Raw genomic sequence first — 23,942 nt, forward strand, 5'->3', positions numbered from 1 at the left:
TCGGTGGCCTGTCCCTTTAAATTGGTCTATAGGCAAGCGGGAGATTTAAATCAACTCGATTTAATATTCTTATTTCGTGTTAATATCTAATCATTAGAAATCTATTTCTCTTCATTTTCAATACAGTATTTACTAATATTGGTTTTCCGAAGTATTTACATGAATTTTACATGCTTCAAAGGTGAAGAAGAAAAAATATAATAAAATGATAACTCTCTCTGTAGAAAATACTTATATTTTAAGAATATTATAATTCTAATCTCTTTGATCACAGAGTATGACTTGGTAATAATTTTCTTCTTCATTCGTATTATCATACTATCATTTTCGCACACTGCATGTTAGATTCTCATACAAATATTTCCAAATATTATTTCTTACAATTAAATATACTATAACAAATAATATATATATATAATTTTGCTTCTGACAATCTAAAACTTGTAATAAGTTTATTTTTCCAGCCACTAGGCCATGAAAAGGAACTCGGTTTACAATCATTTTTCCCTAACGTCACACATTCGCACCATGTCCTTCCATACACATCTATCCCCTCCTTTATTTATATATCATATCCTTTAGGTTCTATTTCTAAAGTCAAATTGAATTAAAATAAATAAATTACTCCAATAAAAGAATTAATACTTAACAAATATATATATTGTATATTATATGTATATTGTAAAAATATATTTTGCAAAATATATTTATAGCGCAGTTCAACGAAGATTGACGAAGTTTATCGAAGTTTACCGAATGGGCCTTTAAATTGGTTGTACATATATATACATATTACCTCATCTCTTTCTCTCTCGCTCTCTTTCTCTCTCTCTCTCTCTCTCTCTCTCTCTCTCTCTCTCTCTCTCTCTAAAAGTAGCTTCTTTGTCAGAGTATTGCCTCTTATTATTATACCTCATATCCTATCGAAAAAAGTACGGCGCGACGTCTCGCGCCTGCACTCCGCACAGACAGTTCAATACCCACGGCTCATGACGAATGTCAACTAAATACCTATAAATCAATCGTGTCCCAACCCAGCGTCGAAAACATCAATTTCGAAAACCTACCAATAATTATTCTATTAGGAATTTTATAGATAGAATTAAGTGGAGGTTCGTTGACGCCACTCGCTGTCGAAAACTATCCATATTTTATCCTTTTTTTTACTATCGGGGAAAACGTCAACGTTCTCGAATGAAAATAATACAGAGATACAAATGACGCGTTTACGGCCGTAACAATGTGTTTGTTTCTGTTGAGCTGATAAAGGCGCGAAAATTCGTCGGCATTCTATAGAGATTGTGAAATTTATCTAGAACTTTGTAAAAACAACGCCGGCAACTTGTCAAGATATGAAAGTTGGCGATGCGGTAAACCCGTCTAGAAAGCGAGTAGTCTGTGGAAACAGACAACCTCACGGAGGTTGGCTGAATTTTCGCAAAGTGAATTTCACTTGAATATTAGATATTATTTTCCTTGCCTTACCTTCGGGCTTTGGGTGATGAGAGATTCGCGTTATTGTTGAGTCGCGTGCCCGATAGTGAAACGGATTGTAGCACACTATTTGGTGTAATTCGCTATTCTTTAGAAAAATATACAGCGCTTCACAAAAATAAGATATCATGGCGGTACCTACTACCGGTGTAGGTAAGTATTTTATGTCTGTTTTACAGGCTAAAGATGCAAACGACAAACAGATGTATTGTTCCTTAAGAACGGATGACTACACCGTGTAATACGTCAAACGAATCACACACGAAATTTTAAGACTCTAACCAAATTTGTGCAATCCTCGTGAAATATAAGATATTGTTGTACTTCTTTCACAAGTTATCACGCACAGTAAACGTGTCTAAATGTAATCAGAGATTTGTCAGGTTCTAGAAGATATTTGAATTCTCTTACATGTTCTTGTATTCTAATCGATATAGAATTAAGGAGGGATCGTGAAAATATTAACGAGTAGTAGGTTACACCATGCTTAAAGTCACAGATTCATAACCTGTACTTGTACCAGGTTTTTTATTAGCAGTAGCCTAGAGACAGTAAACTTGCTCATAGTCTATTAACAGATAACTGTAATTACTGATTTTTAGTTGTGCCACGAAACTTTCGTTTACTAGAGGAATTAGAACAAGGTCAGAAGGGAGTGGGTGATGGGACAATCAGTTGGGGCTTGGAAAATGATGACGACATGACTCTTACGCATTGGACTGGAATGATAATTGGACCACCTAGAGTAATTAATTTCAAACATTTCAATTCAATTGGACTTGTGCATAATTATTATTTGTTTACATGAGTTATTGCATACAAGTGAAATTAATATTTCTGAAACCTATACAGTTTTCTTTTGCTATAAGTCGACGGCTCGCTACAGCTTTCGATGTATCGGAGGCTCGAACATAGCAGCAAACTCCAAAGCAGTCGGCCCAGCAACGATTGTATACATGGTTGTATGTCGACTTAATTTTCGACATGTTGCAAGTAAACTGTATCTAGTGGATAACTTCAAAAAAGAAGGAGAGGAGATAAAGATTTTGTTGTTGCAAACATACATTGTCGTCGTATTTCAAAAGAAAACTGTAGTTTCGATTCCAGTGAATTTATTACGGTTACTTAAGTATTATATATCGCTGTTTTAGACACCATACGAAAATAGGATGTATAGTTTGAAAATTGATTGCGGTCAAAGATATCCAGATGACGCTCCTAATGTAAGATTTTTAAGCAGGATTAATATGAATTGTATTAACAGTACCACTGGCGCGGTAAGTATCTGAATTTGTTTTGATTCTTCGACTATAGAAGCATGTGTTATATGCGTCAGATTTTATAGGTTGATAACCGCAGTGTACCAGTACTTGCGAAGTGGCAGCGGGAATACACAATTAAGACAGTTCTGCAAGAGCTCCGTCGCTTGATGACATTGAAAGAAAATATGAAACTGTCCCAGCCTCCAGAAGGTAGCACCTTTTAGCCTAACCACACGTAAACTCAACACCTCTTCCTTTCTGTGGTAGCATGGGGCGAGATTTAATCAAGGTACCGAATAATATTAAATAGGTACCCGATAAAGACGTATGCTAAGAGGTAACATCTGTATAAAAAAACAAAAAAGAGGGTGATGATGACTGAAAAAAAGTTGAATCAGTGTTTTCAATTTACAGGAATAGTTTTACTTATAAAATTTCAGGAAACCTTTATTTTTACCTATTATTTTGTAACTCTAAAGCCTATTTCATGTACATGTACAACTATTACCTTGCTTTTAATATTGTATTGTAAAGATATGCCCTCGCATTTGATTAAAGAAAATACTGTTTCAGCTTTTCAAGTTGATACAATCTAAAACAAGAGTCATATTTTGAATCTTAAAAACTGGAAACACAGACTGTGTAATAAAAGTAATAATCAGTAAGAACAACTTATGCCTTCAAAGTTTTTTAAAATGAAAAAAAAAGAATTGCCTGAATACGAATTAGAAAACGTTTCAGTTTGCGCATAAGTGCCATTTCATAATCCGTGGAGGTGTCTCAGTAATTACTACTATAGACCATTCGAAATTTCGATAATCTATATTTTCGTGTGCTCATTTTTGCCAAGCTTCACTTTACTTCCTTCTCTGTTAGTTGTTATTAAGATTTTAGCAAACAACAGGTTGTTGAGATCAATAATTGATGTAACGATGTGCCTTTTTGTGCGAGTAGCATAAAATTGTGCATATATATTTGAACGTGTTTGGTTGAGACATCATCCAAGAACGGCCTCTTATTCTGTATAAAAAAGAAAAAACAACTATGTTTTCTTAATCGATTATATATTATGTTGCAATTGAAACATACCAAACAGTAATTTGGTTTGCAGTAGTATATATGGTAAATGGTATAGCGTTGCATCAGCGAGTACATCAATATATGAAGCATTATATTGAAAATCTTCTGTTTTCCATTCCACTATTTATATATTAGAAGAATATTTTAAGCTCATTCGATCTTTATACCACAGATCCGATAAATGTGTGTTATTTACTTTTCGAGCTTAGCTTCATAATTGATGTATTAGTAAAATCATATTTAATTCTTAATAAACATCCAAAGTATCATAAATAACTTTTCAATCATTAGGGAATCAGGTGTACAATGCTAGCGCAATTCTATTACGAATTGCTACAAACAAATACCGTTCCATACAGGTATATGCAGAACGGAAAATGGGTTCTCCATAATTATGTTACATTCTAGAAAAGAAAGATATAATCATAAATTATTTGAAACATAATATAATTTTTTGGAGTTTTGTTATCCAAGCTGTGTAGCGATGTCCTTCATTTTTAAAGTAAATCCAAACCAAAGTACGAGATTTTTAACAGAATTCCACACCTATCGTGTAATATTATGAAATTCTCAACTACCTGAAACAATTATACATACATACCTCTTTATCAGCTTCGCATTTCAATGTTACACTATAAATAATGTAATAGTGTAATCTAATTCATATACTACTAAAAATATTAAATAATTATTACTCTATGTCGATGAAGTCAAGCTTAAAAAAAAATAAAAGGATTTCTTTAGAAACGATTTTCATATTATTACTTCTTTTTTACTCCTAATATCGATACTTTGGGAATTTTTGTTTTCGAATAAAAAATCCATAGTTAATTATGTTTAACAATTTATTTAAACCAGACGATGGCATGATTGACTGTAGTTATATGTACAAGGCGTAAGTATTTAGATTGACTGTCAACCGACGATAATGCGATAGCATGTCAGTTTTGCGCACTATTATATTTTCCAGAGATGTCATAATTTTCAAATAAGTTATAAAACTACAATACAGAAATCTAACATCGTCAAAGCATTTCCTTTGAGCTAGTCTCTGAAATTATTTAGATTCAGAGGATATTACTTTTTTGTTGTGGGAGTGAAAAGAATTTTAGTATTCTTTAATGTCGTCCACTTGTGTCTCTTCCAGTAGTATGTTAAACTTGTTAGCGCCGTCATTATAATTATCACCTGCAAATAGTATGTAACGATTATATCGTTGTTAGATTAATAGATTATTTAAAAATTCAATTTGAAATGTCTACGTTGTCTTACTTTTATGACAATTCGACTTCTATCATCATATTCGGGATTCGATGTCCACATAAGGAATGTCGTAACATCCTTTGCTACTTGAGATGCAGTTGCTGGTGTACCGTCGCTAAAATCTAAGACTTCGTCGAAGATAACCTATCGTGTCGAATACAAATCATTTGACAGTACTTCTAACAAGTGTGATCGCAGTTCGATACAACGATTTGAAATAAGTCATTTTACTTGCCTGTCCCATACCAAGAGCTCCTCCTGGGAAATATGGGTTGAAATACTGTCCGTCTCTCATAGGTATACCAGCTGGCGGTTCGCAATAACCGGTCAACAAAGAGAATACATAATTCTGAAATTTCAATTATGTTTTAAGTAATGTAATTATTATTGTAAAGTATTATAAACGCGATGTTAAACGATATGTTTACCTCTCCATTGGGCCTTGCGTTAATAATGTAACTCAAATCTGGTGGGTAGGCACCGTTATTCGCTGCTCTAGCAGCTTCTTCGTTCGGATATGGCGATGGGACGTGATCGGCTAGTTTACCAGGACGCATGAACATAGCACCTGTACTATCTGGACCATCTTCTATCTACAACAATCAGCGATTCCATTATGGAATTGATTTTATCGACGCGGTTCAATTATTTTCATTACTGTCTAAATTCTTTACTTCGATTTCTTCCGCGATAGCTCTAGCTTCTTCTTCGGTGTGCGTAACGCCGACAAGTTCACGGTAAGTTAGATATTGTAAGCTGTGGCATGCCGAACATACGTTCTTGTATACCTCCCATCCTCGTCGCATACTAATAATCATAAAATTTGTATTTACATGCTTGATATATTTGCATTCGTAATACTTTGTTATATTTGTAATCACCTTGCATGATCCAATGACTTGAATAACCCGTAAAAGCTCCAATTATAATCAGGAACATGGGCACCCGAGGATGCTTGCACAGATTTCTCTAATGCATAAATTAACGCGGTGATTCCTCCTGCTGTTACTCCTAAACATGTTAGTAACTGAAACATTTTTAATCGTATTAGATTTCTATTATACATATTGTATTTGTGTCTAATGGTATGTTTATAAATGTTAAACTTACTATTAATACGTACATATGTATTAAACATGAGTTAAAGTTTTGGATATACGTTAGGGTTAGGGGTGGAGGACATCTTCGTACTACTATAAAAATACACATACCGCTTTTCTACCCTTAGACCATTGATTTGCTGTCGAAAAGTTGTGTGTTTGCTGAAACACAAATTTCTATGTCAGATAAAACTCGTAAAGATTTTGGGTAAACGTTTTACTCTAAGGCTTACATACTGCTGCTAATTGAATCAATAGTAATACTAGGACATCCTATGCGTCAAATATTCAAATAATGGTTACTTAATAGCTGCCAATATTTGTATAGGTTTTACATTACTTTTGTTAGTCCTTCCCTTAATTTATCACATATACGAAGCATGGGCGTATTCATATTGAAAAATTATATATTTTTTTAGTTAGAAATTCGATTTTTTTAATAGAGTCCATGCTGTGTTCAAGTATGTATGATCATGGCAGCATCACAATTTTCAGTACCGATCGCTATTACATAACATCAGATAAAATGTCTTCGAAATCTTTTTCGATCTATCATCCTGTTATAAAACGTCAGTAATTAGACATAAAAATGTGGCAAGCGCTAGTAAATTAATGTATCTTTAGAAAAAAGTGTCATAGCAGTCGACAAGTTGCACAGTTCCATTCATGGGACATTCGGATTAGATTTCAGATGTCAATATCGTAACAGCAACGCTTCGTCAATTAATGATATCTTTGTAATATACGAGTAGACGTATTAGAAATTAAACGATGTTTCTAGATGACATACCTGACTGAATAAGCTTCCATAATTCGTTTTTAAAAGACCAGATTTACAAATTCGACCCAACGAAGCCGCCATGTTGGCCAAAGGTACAATGTACGAAGACGGCTAATCAATGTAACATCTGTGAGAAAAATTTCGATGATAGGATAAATTAGATTTTCATTGAATTGTACTTGAAATTTTTTACTATGACGTCTACAGACTTGTTAAAGAGAATCCATATACCTCTTACTAGATGGGCTCGGAAGAAAACGTACTTACACAACTTTCAAGACTTAGACGACTTTAATCAAGGATACCAATAGTAAAGGACCGAATTTTAAACGTTTGAATTCGTCCACATATGTTTATTTCAGTTTATTTATACCGTCAGCATGTGTATAACACCTTTTCATGTATATACATACTATTTACCGTGGTCAATTATTGTATATTTTGAAATGACAGGAATTTGAATTCCTTTAGATAGATAATATTGGTACCGTGCGCGCCAGAGGATGGCTAGGCAAAGTATATTCGTTCTAACTCCAAGACGATTCTTCGACCAACAGCGATCCCCCGCAAGCGCATGCATCGTCGTGATTGGCCGCAGAATCATCTTATTGTTAGAGTTAGAACGAATACACGCATTGCCTAGCCATCATCTGGCGCTGGCGCTGGCGCACGCGCACGGTACATCTGAATCTACAAAATATTAGAATCGTAAACAATACATAATATTCGATCGAAGAATCAGACTCGTTCGGCGATGTTTAATCACGCGACAGTTAATCATTTTGTAATTTTCCAGTTTTGTTATATATACAGATATTGTAGACTTGGATAGAATCAGATACAACTCAGCAAAGTACGCTGAGTTCTGGATTTCTGGGGGCGTGGCGCATGCGCAATTTCTGTTGGTAGACTTGGCAGTACGCTGTTGACCATTGGTGTCAGCTGGTGGTTTCGTCAGATGGTATCGTGAATCCTATAATATCACATCGATCACTGTTCCGAGGAAAACGATTCAAGATGAGCGGAGGAATGCCAGAATTGGGTTCGAAGATTAGTTTAATATCGAAGGCGGACATTCGTTACGAGGGCCGACTTTTTACCGTGGATCCTCAAGAATGCACGATTGCCCTAGCTAATGGTGAGTCTCGAATCAAGATGGACACCGAAATCGGTTTTGCCGCTGTTCCTTTTCCCGGTTATTTCGTTGTAAAGCCCACCGCTGCTAATACCCGATTATTCTCCCCTTTTCACTTCGAATGCTTCGTTAGCGGATCGTCGTTTGATATTCTATGGTTTCTTCGTATATATTTCACTTGAAAAATCTTTCCGAAACTGTCGGTATTCGATTCGTCCGGTAAAGCTTCGATACAAAACAACCGGGGTCACCCGTCATTTATAACGGGTATTTTGCCGAATATTTTCGGTATAAATACAGGTTGATGCGCACGTTTATCCGGAGTCAACGTATTTCAAATTTCCGCAAGTAGATTCAATTTTTGTTTAACAGTCGCAGAAATACAGAAACTCGTACCGAAACGCAAAGTAACCGAGTTGGAGTTACAATATGTGTCACGTATAATTTATCCAACTAAATCATTGCATATTTTTCTATTATTAAGCTTTCAATAAAATTAATTAAATGAAATTCACAGATTATCTAAATTAAATAATGTATAGGTCTACCGTCGCATCTCATTTCTTAAAGTTTTTCAAATCTAGTATAAATCTAATATATAATATAAATGTAGTATATGAAAAACATATTTGACTCAAAATTCGGTATTTCCTGCGATAATATGAGCTGGCTATGATTATACAGTTAGGTTGCCTGAAAAGCCATACCTTACATCCACCATTGTGTGGAATGTTTGTGTTCCATGCTTGTCCTGTTTATGTTCCATGTCCTTTCTTTTTTCAACTGTATTACAAAACTGTTATAATGAATCATTAGATTTGAATTTAATAGCATTACACAGTAGGTTTGAACTTGAACTTCTAATTCGATACCTACTTTATATTATTATGCTAAATATCATAAATTTCTATTTTATTTAATGTTCTTACATTTTACACGTGTACCTAATGGAAATTAATGTTAAAGTAGAAAAACCATTTTCTATGATATATCTTTAATATTTTCGTGTTACAGTGCGTTCCTTTGGAACCGAGGATAGGGAGACGCAACTTCCTGTGGCGCCGCAGAATCAAGTCTATGAATACATCTTATTCCGTGGTTCGGATATTAAAGATATTCGGGTGGTGAACAGTGTTAGTTCTATCCCGAATGATCCAGCCATTGTGCAGGTAACACACGCTTTATTCTCCTTTGAAATATAGTTTGACGTCGCTACAATTGCTATTGCTAAGCGATTATGGTTATTTGTAGATGACGGTACAACCGTCTATGAGCCAGCAGTCGTATCAACCGCAGCCGAGTTATGCTCATCCGATGATGGGCCAGATGGGCCCAATGGGTGGGCAATACGGAACACCCTATGGCATGACAATGGGCACTATGGGACCGGTAATGGGAATACCCACTGCTGCTAGAGATCCTCGTGGACCGATAAATAAACAGCCAAGTGAGTTGAGCTTGGGCTCTTCCGAACCCAATGCCATCTCTATCCCAAACTCACTACCAATGGCCAATGTCGACCCATTACCAAAAGACCAATCTCTGGAAGATGGTAAACTGTTTTTGCTATGAACTATCCTTTGCCCAATGGCATGCTTGCTGCTTCTGCTCTGGTAATGCTTGCTAATTTCATTTTATATAATCGAGTCTATTTTTTTCCGTTTTTTTTAAATTATTTACACATTATTTACGCTTTGTTGCCAATATACACTAAAGGTACGCTGTCTTTTTCCTAATCTGCTATATTTTGTTGTTTACGTTGTGAATTCTAATTTCTTACTTCAAATTTTTATTACCACTATTGCTTGCGCTTGGATTTGTTGGATGGTGTTGTTTATTTTATCGGACAAGGTCTGAATGCTTTGCGCACTTTTAAATTAGTGTTTATTAATACATTTATGTAGATATTTAGAAATATATTTGGCATGTACGGCAGTACTTGTTATTAGACAAATACTTTGTTTTTATATAATTTTTCTATAAAAACAAGTCTGCTTTCTAACGTTAATAAACTACTTGCTCCGAATAAATGAATTATATAATACAATATTAGACGCTTAACATACAAATAGAATATTTTCTACCGTTTTCATCGATATTTTCCATCGCGCATCGATTATTTTCAATAACTTTCGTTTTGCTGGAAGTTTCTGCATGAAAATTTGCTTTACTTATTTTTCTCATTTCGATTGACTTTGTTTTGTAGTTTCTTTTGAAATTTGAATAGCGATACAAGTATTATGCACTAGCAAGTAACATAATAGCAAGAACAGTTAAAATTTCTTGTAGAAGAATTTCCTATGTTCTATTCTAAAAATATTTCTTTTTGACGTAGTTTTTTCCGAATCTAGTTCGTGTAGAGCTATAAATGCAAATGAAATGTTGGACATTTCTGTACATGTACCATATATTAGTTTGCATATTTAGAATAAGCGTTTCAATAATTACGATTGTTAGAGAAAACATGAATATGATCGATTCGCATTATTATCGTAGGTGTATTGGATCTTATCAGCGGAGGTTCAAGATCGACGACTCCAACTTCGTCCTTGCTGACAAGGAAAAGTCCCACGATGGATCAGGGTGTTCGGGTAAGCAATCAGCAACAGCAACAACAGCAACAAAGTGGCACTATCGGCAAGCTTGGTGATAAGACGAATATAAGAACCATTCAACCTGCCCGACGCGATCATGACAGGTAGTTCTGTTTTGCCTAAAAAATAAATTGTTAGCAGAGGTGTACGAGAACCATTATTTGTCCCTATCACTTCTATAGGACTTGTACGGTGTGTTACAAATTGTGCTCCGATTTACAGCCATGCTGGTAACAAGGCGGGAGGCGCTGTGTCGCAGTATAACGACGGCAAGCGTGACCTAATGAAGCAGGATGGACAGATGCAAGGTCCAGGTGTTTACGGGCAAGGTGGACGAGGGAACCGCGGACTTTGGATGAACCGTGGAAACATGAGGGGCCGAGGAAGAGGTCGCGGAGGCTTTAGAAATCAACCTGGTAATGCTGGTGCCAAACCGAAGAATACATTGAAATTTGACAACGACTATGACTTTGAACAAGCCAACACCGAATTCGAGGAGTTGAGGTAAACGTTTTTTCCACGCTTAATTGGCCTTGTGTAGCATGGTTTAGTGCCGGATTCGTTTCAAGTACAATTTGAAATGTGCAAAGTGGATACCATGCAAGATTAAAGTTTATGCGTTTTTTTAAAGTAGTGTATAAACGTAATCGCAATACATTGCTTACGCGACGCAGCAACAAATTATTTCGTATCTCGGTGCGATAAACGTTGATATATTCGCAGGAAATATTCAGAATCGATGCGCGATTGATTTTAGATCTCAGTTGGCGAAAACAAAGATCGATTCCGGAGCTGATAATGAGAAAAAAGATGATAGCGGCAACGAAACCGGAGCTGGCGAAGGAGAACCTGAGGAGGAGCCGGAGATTGTCCATTACGATAAGTCCAAGTCTTTCTTCGATAATATTAGCTGCGAGGCTGTCGAGAGGAGTAAAGGGTGAGTTTTCAATACCGCTTTGAAAAGCGGTAATCGTGTTGTTTTTAACACATTACCAACCGGCGATATTATTCAATGGTTTTTCAAAATCTCTGATTCGTACCTATTAACAGGTTTGTCGTAGGTAAAGCGTTAATATCGAAGTACTACATATTTATCCGTTAATTCGTGTAGATTCGTGCGAACGAATAAGTGAACAAGTATCTCTGAAATTTTACAGTGGGTTCCAACGTACAGACTGGAGGACGGAGCGTAAATTGAACTCTGAAACGTTCGGTGTGGCGTCAACGAGGCGCGGTAGTTTCCGTGGACGCGGTTTTTATAATCGTGGAATGGGAGGCATGTACCGAGGTGCTGGTGGTGCTGGTGGTGGCGGTTTTCGCGGTGGTTACAGAGGCTCTAGAGGTGGTAACCGTAAACCAGCGAACCAACAGCAACAGAACAATCCCGGCAGTCAAAACCAGCGCACGACCAACGAACAATCCGCTCCTCAGTCGCAGCAGAACAGTCGCGTTGTGTCCTTTTGAATGAGCCAACGCGCCACTAACTATGTATAAGTATTCACTCTAGATTAAGATTTTTACAATACGTGCTCTGCCCTTACGGACTGAGTTGAATTCGATTTTGCGAAGAATTCAATGATTCACAGATACAATAGAAAAAAGAAAATAAACAAACGACGGAGGAGCATGTGCGGGGAAGAGTGGGGGTCAGAAGGGTGAAAAAGAAAGTTCTCTGGGAGAACTTAATCGAGGATCATTTTTTTTGTGTCGCCGCGCAGGAGTTACACCGATAGGGAATTAAATGGATGCTCGGGGCGGAGTCCTGCGTTTGAAATTTCTCGACAAATAAATAATGAACCTTATTGTTATAATATAGGTAGTTAATTTCGAAAACTCGATATTCAGAGCCATTATGTCCTACGAGTTAAGAAATCGTCGAATGCTTGATAAATGTGTAACGAGTACAATAACACACGTCGGACGGTAGAATGTTCGCGAAACAACAACCTACAAGAAGCAACTGTTTTTTGCGGTTAAGGCTTGTCTCGAGCCCACACACATACACACTCACACACACTACTATTCGGGCCACAAGAAACGTGCAAACTACGATCACGAGAGAAAAGAAAAACGCTATGAATCTCAACGGGAATTTCCTTTTTTTCTTTTTTTGAACGCGACACTGCAACGCGGCAGATGAATATAGAGAACTGTGGGAGAAGAGAGCGTTCGAAACGGTTTCCAAGGGAGGATGGCGGCTGAACAAATGAAAAACTTGACTAAGTTACTATTAAACCACCGTGGATTGCAGCTCTTCGCGGTTGAACGGGATAAACGTTAGTATGGGGTTCGAAAAAACAGAAGGAACAAAGTGGAACATGCGTTCGATCGCAGAGTAGAAAGTTAGGACAATACATTGTGGTTATTTCGAGCAGTCAGAACTTTATTTATTTAAGATGATGACGGACGTATGCGAATTATATATGGTGTGATCATTATCTTACTCGTACATTTTACACAGCGGGTTTTGATTTTCGAATAAGTGAACACACGGTTGCGATTGCGCCGCGTCGAGGAACCGTGTGCGAAACAAAAGGGAAAAAGAAAATTGATTGATTTTGTATGGTTGATATCCATATAGGGGGTGGCACGCGCGCGAGGCTGAATCATACGTCGATTTATTGACTATTAGGTTTTTTTTTTGAAACATTGAACAAGTGGTAGGTTAAGGTTTAAGTGGGAATGTGAGAGAGAGAGAAAGAGAGAGAGAGAGCGAGCGCGCGGATGCCTTCTTGTAGAGTTCGACTGCGTTAGGTAACTTCGAGAAATACTCGAAGATATCTTTTTGATGTACGAGGACGCTGCGTGTAGCTCGCAGACAGCGTTTTGTGAGAGTAAGACTCTAAAGAAAACAAAAAGAATGAAGCAAGTTGATATCCTTAAACGTATAAGACGCGAAAAAGAAAAAAAGAAAGGCAGAATAGGTGTATTATTTGCGACTGTTATTTTCTTATGGCTCGCACGGAGTCCCAAGCGTATACAGATATATACATACATAACAATGAGATTTAGTTACGTGTAAGTCGAAGAGGAACCTCCATAAGCTATCAGTAAAAGTTGCAAAAAGAAAAAAAATAAAAGAATGCACGCGTAATAACGAGTAAAGATAAGTAAAAATAGGAACGAGGAATATATGGGGGATAAGAAACAAATGAAGAAGAAAATATAACTTTTAAGTTTTATGCATTGCGTGTGTAAAGAATGCACAGTGTATGCGGTTTTCCGATGATGAATTTTTGTTTTGTACAGCGGATATTGTGATTCCCAATGCTGAAATAATACTGAGATAATAAAATGGAAAGGAACGTTTATTGTACTCTTTAAGCTCACTGATTCGCCTCGGGAGAAAGCGGGAGAGATTCGGTTCGAAAGTATTCGTCAATCTATCGTAGCCCATTTGTTTTTTTTGTTTTTCTTTTGATTGGTTATGTGGAAAAATATTGTTCGGCACAAACGATGGTAAATTGACAGTACTAATAAGAGACAAAAAATAGAAACAACTGTCTCAAATAAAAGAGACACGATCGTATGCAGTGAACGTACACCATTGTTCTTAATCTTACGTTAAATACGAATGATTTATGTAGAAAGTGCGATGCGTATAAATACTTGATACTGTATCAATCGCTCTGGATATCTCGAGCGATTCACCTTAACGCTTTGCCTTATGGTAGCTGTTAGCTCCCCGATTGTTACTACATATAAAGTTCGCGCGATGGAAATCGAGATGCGGTTGCTGCTTCTCTCGGTATGGCTACGGGTAGCCGAAGGCACGATCGTTTCGCATCGGCGACAGGCGAGCATTTTTCAAAAAATTGCCAGTTGTTTCGCGGGAGACTGTTGCAGAGAAATTCGAGGATCTTCGACGAGACACTCTTCCCGCGGTCTCTTCGTCAAGCGCAACTCATCAGACCTGTTCGCGTGTTGTCGCAGACCTCTCTTATCGGACGACCTCTGGTCTGCGGTTTCGTTTCGACAAGCGTGATGTTATTCTTGTACGTGCGGCGCAAAGTGCGAGGATTCGGTACGTAGACCTCGTACGGGCTGCGGCCGTTCTCGACCACCCAAATGCTACCGGACTCTCCGACCCTGAGTATCGACATCAGACCTTGGGCCACCACGTACGGCCTGCAACGGAAAGTGAACAGTTAGGCGAAAGAGAACGGAGAAAGAGAACTCTCGGCTCGACAAGAAGAGACGCTCACGTTTGTATCGGTAGTTGCTCCAGGTTCTTCACGAAGTCCGCCTTCATCACTCTAGACAACAATTTGTTAGGACTGTCCACCGTCAACGCTGTCTCTGTCAACCCGGGGCACAGCGTTATCACTCGGATACCGGTCGTTTCGTATCGATAAGAGTTCTGAAACGGATCCATTTTTATGTTAGAAAATTTTCGAGCAAACAGATCAAACGTTCATCGCGTTATAGCTATAGATCGTGTATTTTTATTTTTCTGCCAAGGGTAGCACTTTGCTTATAACGGTATGGAAGAATCGCTGTAAAACTCGATTCTTTCTTTCCGTTTTTCTATCGTTTCCTTTCATAACTCTTTCAATATATTAATGGATTTATTTTGGAATTCAGTTCGAAATTAACGACTCAGCGACGATTGCCATGTTTCGCGTAACATTGATAAGGGTTGTAGCTCGAGTAGATAATTGTGATCTATTTATACTTAGCGTGTCATCGGCAGCTATCATCGAGGATGTTCAATTCTATAACACATTATATTCTATGCAAATAATTGTCTTACCGCAAGAGATTGCGAGAGACCGATGATGGCGTGCTTCGTGGCCGTATAAACTGGAAGTTGTGCTGTGCTCTTAATGTCTATGTGTTGACTGACGTTCACCAAAGTTCCACCATGACCGACTTCGTCTCTGTTCATGTATTTCACAGACAGCAACGCTGTGGAGATCATTCCTCCCTGAAACAAATGATAAACGCACGTGTCAGGAGCAATAAAATAAAATAATAAAAAGCGAAGAAAACCTCTGTTCTTACTCACAATATTCACTGCTATCTCTCGCTCCCATCTTCTCTCGTCCAAGATACCGGCATTGTTCACGACGATATCGATGTCGTTCATTAATCTTAGCGCTTGTTCGAAAGCCTCTGCAATTGCGAAATTCAAAGAAAATGTGACTTAACATTGTAAGTGTATCTAAAGGATTTGATTATCGGCACGTATTGAACAATTGAAAATACTGAATATATACGAATAATGAATAACTATACAAGTTAATTGAACATCTGAAGGATTTCATTAGCAAAAGGGTTAACAAATTGCAAGAATAGTACAGTAAAAACGTTTCATCGTCACAGTTTTTTCGAGTCATCAAAATATTTATGTTTTCATTACAGCAAGGCTTACGCGATTAGACGGCTGCGTCTAATCGATATCATTATCATTATCGTGTTATCATTATCATTATCAGTTACGTGGCTCCACTGGTGTTTTATGAATTCGTTATCGTTTCTAGCGTCATCAAAACGCACTCATTATGCTCGCTACTTACCAGTCATTCGCGCGTAATTAGAGACATCGACTTGAATAAAATGAACTTTCTTCTCGCCTACGGACTTCTCAACGCTCGTTTCAATTCTTTGCCCGGCCTCCGCGTCGATGTCAAATATCGTTATCATCTGAAAACGTGAAAACATTAAAACGTTAAATATTTCTCGGGACAATTTCTCAGAAGGAAGAAATATTTCTTGTCGCTTACATTTGCACCGTGCTTCAGAAAATGATTGAGAAACGCGAGTCCCAAGCCGGCAGCTCCGCCAGTGATTAGGACATTTTTACCGGAAACGATTCCGTTTATCGCCTCGACTTCTTTCGCCTTCTCGGACGCGGACGATCGCCTGCGTCTATGACTGACGTTGGTTATGGTCTCTGAAAAATCCACATGGGAGTTTGTACTATATTCTTATGAATTCTCGTGACAGAGAAACATCTGCAAATAATTGGTAAGCTTAAACAAGAAGCGTCGTCGATAAATCATAATTGAGATACTAGAGTGAAATGCGTGAGCGCCATTTACGATTGGGAAACGAGATATCAAAAGAAAAAGAAGCAAAACGATAAGATAGTTTATAAATAAGATAAACATGACAATCTGGAAGAAGATAAATCGAATCGTTACCGAACGAACTCTTCGGTCTTCGAGAGTTCGAGAGTAAGGAAGTCGATATATTGTTTCAATTTTGTATTTTAGTCTCTCGTAAAGTGTGTTCGGAATCAGATAGAAGTAGGAGAGTGTTTCTCGAGACGCATGTACATTCGTTTCATTGTTTCGCATCGAGTCTTTCGCACCGTTTGATTCAAAGGTACGATGCAACGTACCCATTTCTACAGCAAGTGTTCCGCACAAAGCCAGGAACGGAAGCAAGTAGGAGAGCTTCTATCGAGGAACGAGAAGTCGCAGGAGGGTGGCTGTTTCCCGGCAAACTGAAGCGTGGCTAGTCTTCGTCGGTGGTATTTATACGCGAATGAAGCTGTCGCATCGCGATTAGCGCGGGAAACGCGATACGGATACGGATGCGGCGCGGCGCGGCGCAGCGCTCCTTGGATTTTTATCGAACAGGAGCCTCGTGGATGCTGAGCGAGGGCGATCGAGCACCGTGTTGTTCTTTTCTCCTCGACCAGCCGGATAATAGACGCGTCTCGGAGTCGATAGCGTCTTAATTAACCCTTTCCGTTCGGACCAATTAATTCGGTCGCGATTTCTGCGCTCGATACCGGCCGCGGCCGAGGAAGTCGATCAGACAAAACTCGAGGAACTGTGGACTGTGTTTCCCGAACAAATTCGCCCTTTTTAACTCGTCCAAGCTGTAATCGCGAAATCGTAACCGAGCAATCGATCGGAGGCGGGAACGGTCAAGGCAGGTCAGGAAGATCGTTCCGCGAAAAAGCCATCGTACGATCCCAACATTCGATTAAATCATCACATTGAATGACGTACGCTAGCGTCGCCTAGCACGGTTGCATTTGACGGTGCAACGACCGTCCGATAAAAATGCATCGGTGCGATCGGACGAATCGTTGCGTCGCGTCGCGTCGGTCACGATTGGACCGCGTACACACGTGTCTTCGGTAATTCCCACGCGCCACGCATAAATCTGTTCAAGGGAAACGTGGATCAAAGGCATCCGCTTTCCTTGACTCATCCGCTTTGAACTCTGGCGAAGCGGAACTGCGCAAAGAAACTGTAGTGCGTCACTGATAGCAGATGACGGGATTCAACTTTTTCCTAGGAATTTCTAACGATTTCATTTTCTCGTCGTTGACGTTCAGAGAATGCTTGGAGAGCGATCGTTGTAAAACGAAAACGACGATAACCTTATCTATAGCGAAAAATTCTGTTTAGAAATCGGTTTCTTCGTTGAGCGCAAAGAAAAATTCCGTTGCACGGATTCTCCTTGATTCTTCAAGATTAGGATTTTCACGTTGCCGATTGCGTAAGGACTATGTCGTTCGTATAAAAATGGAAAAGTTGTATCGGTTAACCCTTTGCACCCGCAGCTATTTTAACTCGAGAATCTCGACGCTTCGTCCAGCCTAGAACACTTTCTTTGCACACGATCTTCTTACTCGGCTAGTCGAATCGAATCATTCCTGCACAGAAATGTTCAACTGGAGTATTTTGATCCCCCAATTTGACACGGGTTGTTTCGTTATTTACGGCTTCCGTTGCAATTAGTTAGAAGCATATTTCATGTCGAAATAGAAATAGCGCAGCGCCGAGCGAACACTTTCTCGCGGCGCGCGGCACGTCTATGTATATTTCTGCTGTTTTAACCCTTTTATTTAGATAGCAAGCCCCAGTCACGACCGCCGTTTACCTCTTTGAATAAATATAATCGGTCTGAGAAAAACATAAGTCACCGAGTCACCGAGAGTCGTGTGGCACACGGGGGCGATAAAGAGTCGACGTACGCGCAGCTCGTGCTCCGCGTCCGCGTTATCGAGGAAAAACTGTATTTAGTGTCAGCCACGCTGTGCACTATAAATCAAAAGGAAACCACGCGTTTCAACGACTATATCGAACCGGTGCGAATCGGTTCGCGACGAACTTTACTCCTCGAGTGACTGAGGTCTAAACTGAAACCAAGGGAAGCGCTGGTTTCGCTTTCATTGTTTTGTCTTGATTGGCACACTGTTGCGAATGCACTTCGTGCCTCATTGATCGTTATATGTACGAGTCCTAAGGGGTTGTTCACTCTTGTACGGAACAACTTGACGAAAAATTAACTTCTTCCGAAAAAATCTACTTTCCATGAACACCACCAGATTCAAAATGTATATGTTCTTCGCAAAAATGGTCGTAAGGTTAAATCTGTGAAACAGCTAACTTTTTACTAATTAAAGTAGACTTGAATCGGCAAGGGGCTTGCGCCAACGTTTCTAGAAAGAGGGAGACAATTGGAGCAATTGTTTAAAGTGCCGCCCGCTGCGCTATCGGCAAACCTTCTTTTTCTTTCTCGGTTGAGACAGCTGTTTCAGTAAACACCGGTGATTGTCTATAATTTACATATTCTTTCGTAATTAAGAGAATCGAAATTTGAAATTTATTATTAATTGCTACGATAATTGCTGGAAGATACTACTAATCACCTTTTGAAGACACAATATTTGTCCTCTCGAATCGGAGAAACCGGACAAGACGCGATTATTGTACATAGTTTTACATCTCGTCAGACAAAACAATTGATAAACGTGTCGCGCAAACGGGAACCGGAAGGGTTCGACATCTATGTCTATTGCAATTAACAGATAGGAGTCAGATAGACGTTTCATTTTTTTTTCTAATAATTTTCAGAATTTCAAAATAATCGTTGTTCTTAGAATATCTTAGATCGTTTGAATCCTTTTAGTGTTTTAAATTGCACCTACTCGTTTGTTGCCATTATTATTCTTGACGTTAATCGGTTAGAACGTTACGTAATTATTTATGATAATTTTGCTAGAATAATATTTGAACGGAGAACAAAAGAAAATTGCGAACCAATAGTGCAAGAATCTCGGGAACGGAAACGAACACGACAGCTAGCGTTTTCCCAAGTGTGGAAAAATGAAGTCTGCGATTTTCTACGCGTCTCTCGGTGATAATATTTTTTTCTTTCGTTCACTCTCGATTCCCAGCGACCTCTTCATAGATGCTAAACGGGATGTTACCGGGTTATCGTTCGTCCGAGCTGATTATCAAGTTTTGTGCACACAGCTTGTCGATTCGCGGGCGACGGACGACGTGACGGGCGACCTATCGTTGCACGTATGTATGTATGTATGTACCAACTACAGCTACAGCTACAGGAACCAATGTGAAATATACGTGCAATAGAAACGGATAATAGCGTGCCGACACGAGAACGTGCGATTCCAAGGAACACGTCAAGTAAAAAAAACTAAAACTCGAGAAACATCTACAACCTTTCAACCCTAACACTGTTTTTTCATCGTCGTTTTAGCTACTCGATAAAAGATACGAATCAATGTTAAAGTTTCTTGACGTAATCGAGCCTTCGGTGGTCCCACATATCATGGTGCTTGGGGTCCAACATAATTTATGTGACCCCACGATGATTTTGCTTCGTGGTGTCTCTTCGTTTTCGATAAGAAGATGCTTTAAAAAAATGTTTATTCTGTTCAACTTCGTTTGAAACAGATGCCTCTGTTTTACATGATTGTGATTATTGGATTGCGGATTTTCTGCATTTATCACAAAAATTAATAGGTCGAACACAAATCTATTGTTTAGGAATACATCAAATCTACGGACTATTTATTATAAAATATAAAGAAATTGTAGAGAAGCGGCTAAAGTACAAAGAGTTCTATTCTGTATCATTATTTTCATCGAAGCGCATTTTACATTAGAATCGTAAATATCAGGAATTTATATAAAATCGCATGGATCGCGAATTACAATAATAATACTTGTATTCGCAAGAATGTCGCAACAGAATTTTCTGTAATTTCATTAATTTTCTTCTGCCGAGTATTCGTCTGGCTTTAGCGGCAGACTGTCGAACAATTGAATTTCGTAGACTGGTTTTCTATCCTCGCTGATCCAAATGCTTCCGTTTTGGGCACATCTGATCGCGTAAATCAGTCCGTGGGCGACGCAGTCCACTCTAACGATCAAATTTCAGAGGTTAACAACGGTATTGTATAACAGAGGTACGAATATGTACATTAGGGTGGACCTTATTTTTCGACCATGAAATTTTGGGCACGACGCCCCCCAATATTGTTCCATTTCATGAAAAAATGATCCATCCAAAGTTTTAGATCAATCGGACGTCGGGAAGGTGTGGCGCATTAGGGTGGACCTTAGCTATACCACGTGCAATTTTTATTCCGAGATTTTTTTTTACGACACCCCCTAAAATTGTGCCATTGGGTAAGAAAATAATTCCTGCAGAAGATGAAGTTGATCGGGTCAGGGGAAGACGTGCCACATTGACGTTGAATGTGCAAAAAACATGAAATTCTATAGGAATGGGAATATTTGTTGTTTTTCGCAACTTCAACGTCATTGTGGCATGTCTTCCCCTTATCTGATCAACTTCATCTTCTGCAGAAATTATTTTCTTACCCAATTGCACAATTATAGGGGGTGTCGTAAAAAAATATCGCAAAAAAATTCACGTGGTATAGCTAAGGTCCACCCTAATGCGCCACACTTTCCCGACGTCCGATTGATCTAAAACTTTGGATGTATCATTTTTTCATGAAATGGAACAATATTGGGGGACGTCGTGAAAAAGATCTCGCAAAAACATTTCATCTGGTATAGCTAAGGTCCACCCTAATATACATGTTTCTTACACTCGTAACAAGGAAATACACACAAGCAAGAAGAAATATTGTATAGATAGAGTAGATCGTTATTAGACTGCAGAACTGCAGATTTAATGCATTTATGAAAAAAAATGAAAATAATTGTTTACGTAATGTTAGCAAGGGACTTACTTCTGAGACTGATACCTGTATCCTTCCGGGAGGTCGTTCGAGGATTGCGCGAGTTCGCGGCACAGGACTATTATCCTTACTCCCGTCCTCTGGTAGTGATAAGGTTGCTAACAGAAAAATACAATTTATTCAAATATGAGCGTTGAGAAAACATGATTTAGACTGATCGTTTATAAATCCTATCAAATATGATCTATTATAGTAATATGTACATATAAAGAATATAAAAATCTTTTCTGTTGCTTTTCTACAATAGACTAGAAAACATAAGATTGCATCGACCTACGAGCATCGAAATTGCTAATAGAAAAATGGTACTATACCAAAAAATGTGAAGATAGTCAGAATCGACTTCGAACACATTAGAAATTGCAGATATTGAACTTACCGCGAAAGAACGACTGAAGCTGACCACCGCATGCTTCGTTGCAGAATATACTGGCAGCTGTGATAACGAGTGCAGACCAGCCATAGACGAAATGTTTACGATAACACCTCCTTTGCCGCCGGCGTCCTTTTGCATTTGTTGTATTCCCAGAAGCGTGCCGCGTATCACAGATGTCTACGTGAATTGACCTCATTTTAATTGTTACTAAATCGCAGTGACGCATGACGTATCGTCGACGTGCAACCATTGAAAATATAATCGTTTTGCAATCGCCATGCGAGCATCGCATGTAGTTACGAACACATGAAAAGTTAACTTTCACGTTACGATAAAATCGTTCTCTCCCTTACCACGTTTACGTCAATAGCTTTCGAGAAGTCACTCTCGTTAATCACGCCGGCATTGTTTATTAGAATCTCCAGTCCGCCGAGCGTTGTCACGGCTCTCTTGAATGTGTCTGTTACAGAAGCAAGCGATTCGTTAATCACGGTTTCTCGAAAGAGTTTTTTCGAAAATTTTTATTGTTATAGGTATGTACTTCCAATTCCGTTTGAAACACACAAATTATGCTAAATTAATAATGGCTTTATCAGCGATTAAATATCTTCCTACGTAATTACCATCGAATTCGGAGTTGTTTGTGACGTCGCAGTGGAAGAAAACAGCTCGATTACGTCCGAATTCTGCATTCAGCGAATCCATTGCTTGCATCCCGACCGATTCGCGAATATCGATCAACGCGACTGCCTGAAAGAAACCCCATTCCCGTGAATAACAACAAGTTCATTGTTAGACAAAACAGCATTTCTTCTGTAGGATTATTCGATTCGATTCGATTCGATTCGATATTACTCACGGCGACGCCATTTCGCAGCAATTCTCTGCTAATACTCAGGCCTAGATCGCTCGCAGCTCCTGTCACAATCGCTCTTTTGTCCTTGATCTGCATGTTTCCGGATGCGCTGCTCTCTTCACTGAGAAATCTACGAAATGGACAATTGTTTCCATTGATCTCTCAAATATCTCTCGGAAGACGATATGTATTACGAAAATTATGATCCTAAATGTTGTTGGAAAGCTCTTATCGGAAAGATCGTTCGTCAAAGTAATAAATCCGCAAGCTCAACTTGATAAGAAGATATTCTAACTTTAGATTTATCTAAATTTCAATGTAACTCGTACACTTTTACAGCAAATTATGATCTTACCTTTATTACGACTAGATAGAATCTGCTATACCGGAGTCGCGTTTGGGACCAGCTTCGAAGAACATTCGGTACCCCAAAGAAACTATCGAGGTTCACAGGCTAACAGATTCGGTCTGGGAAGTTAAATTTTCACGTACTCTAGAGAGAACGAAACTTTCGCGAAACTGTCAGCGAATCGTTTCTCCACGTTCCCGAGTCCGTTCTGTCAGTCGATACGGCGGAACAGCTCGTTTTCGTATCACGATCTTCGACCTCCCGTTCGCCGTGACATCCCGGATTCGCGGAGAACGGAATTCTATCTTGAGTGACCGTCCATTGCAACACAACTCGCCCCTTGATCCCCTCGAGCGGATTTCACGCTCGCGCTAAAACGGAAACGCGGAGAACGATCCTCTACACTCTACACTTCTACAGCCATCTTTACGATTTCAGAGAATTCAAGTCCGTTCTAGTCCATCTTTCGTTATTACTCGAGTGGAGGAGAAACATACGCAAACTTTTATTTTTTATAAAATGGTATGATGAAATACTGAAAGTGAATTACGACGAAGCGAGATTCTTTGGGTTGTGAATTTAGGTTTGCAATCTGACTGCAAAGTACAAACTCTTTTAACTTTTAGGTATCGCGAAGTAGACAACTGCGCTAGCTGCACTGGCGG

The 23,942-nt window shown here is 38.7% G+C and overlaps 4 protein-coding genes across 7 annotated transcripts; 2 read left to right on the top strand and 2 right to left on the bottom strand.

Moving 5' to 3' along the window:
- The first annotated feature begins 1,381 nt into the window (after window positions 1-1,381).
- Window positions 1,382-4,583, top strand: Uev1a (Ubiquitin-conjugating enzyme variant 1A). The gene is made up of 4 exons (XM_076425878.1): window positions 1,382-1,647; window positions 2,097-2,239; window positions 2,646-2,771; window positions 2,840-4,583. The coding sequence occupies exons 1-4, from the start codon at window positions 1,623-1,625 to the stop codon at window positions 2,978-2,980; spliced, it is 435 nt and encodes a 144-aa protein (XP_076281993.1). The 5' UTR covers window positions 1,382-1,622; the 3' UTR covers window positions 2,981-4,583.
- Window positions 4,584-4,667: 84 nt separating this feature from the next.
- Cyt-c1 (Cytochrome c1) lies at window positions 4,668-7,290 on the bottom strand. 3 transcript variants are annotated; one of them, XM_076425870.1, is made up of 9 exons: window positions 7,212-7,290; window positions 6,990-7,107; window positions 6,311-6,361; window positions 5,981-6,126; window positions 5,774-5,906; window positions 5,528-5,692; window positions 5,335-5,448; window positions 5,109-5,243; window positions 4,668-5,024 (listed from the first exon to the last, which is right to left on the bottom strand). In XM_076425870.1, exons 2-9 carry the CDS (start codon window positions 7,059-7,061, stop codon window positions 4,914-4,916), a joined length of 927 nt encoding a protein of 308 aa, XP_076281985.1. In that variant the 5' UTR covers window positions 7,062-7,107; window positions 7,212-7,290; the 3' UTR covers window positions 4,668-4,913. The 3 variants fall into 3 exon arrangements, with proteins under 3 accessions (XP_076281985.1, XP_076281987.1, XP_076281986.1); XM_076425872.1 differs by having other exon boundaries at window positions 7,248-7,272; XM_076425871.1 differs by having other exon boundaries at window positions 7,190-7,220.
- A 598-nt stretch (window positions 7,291-7,888) lies between these two features.
- Window positions 7,889-14,025, top strand: Tral (LSM14 family protein trailer hitch). 2 transcript variants are annotated; one of them, XM_076425301.1, is made up of 7 exons: window positions 7,889-8,118; window positions 9,130-9,284; window positions 9,367-9,667; window positions 10,612-10,813; window positions 10,932-11,213; window positions 11,467-11,646; window positions 11,867-14,025. In XM_076425301.1, exons 1-7 carry the CDS (start codon window positions 7,998-8,000, stop codon window positions 12,171-12,173), a joined length of 1,548 nt encoding a protein of 515 aa, XP_076281416.1. In that variant the 5' UTR covers window positions 7,889-7,997; the 3' UTR covers window positions 12,174-14,025. The 2 variants fall into 2 exon arrangements, with proteins under 2 accessions (XP_076281416.1, XP_076281417.1); XM_076425302.1 differs by having other exon boundaries at window positions 9,367-9,562.
- LOC143209268 (uncharacterized) lies at window positions 14,000-23,823 on the bottom strand. The gene is made up of 15 exons (XM_076424683.1): window positions 23,284-23,823; window positions 22,932-23,058; window positions 22,696-22,822; window positions 22,426-22,532; window positions 22,076-22,249; window positions 21,688-21,794; window positions 20,695-20,846; window positions 17,978-18,056; window positions 17,847-17,905; window positions 16,436-16,605; window positions 16,229-16,355; window positions 15,718-15,824; window positions 15,463-15,636; window positions 14,915-15,069; window positions 14,000-14,837 (listed from the first exon to the last, which is right to left on the bottom strand). The coding sequence occupies exons 2-15, from the start codon at window positions 23,022-23,024 to the stop codon at window positions 14,603-14,605; spliced, it is 1,866 nt and encodes a 621-aa protein (XP_076280798.1). The 5' UTR covers window positions 23,025-23,058; window positions 23,284-23,823; the 3' UTR covers window positions 14,000-14,602.
- Between the last annotated feature and the right edge of the window lie 119 nt (window positions 23,824-23,942).

The sequence above is a fragment of the Lasioglossum baleicum genome, chromosome 6 (genome assembly GCF_051020765.1).
Source record: "Lasioglossum baleicum chromosome 6, iyLasBale1, whole genome shotgun sequence".
NCBI classification, from domain to species: Eukaryota; Metazoa; Arthropoda; class Insecta; order Hymenoptera; family Halictidae; genus Lasioglossum; species Lasioglossum baleicum.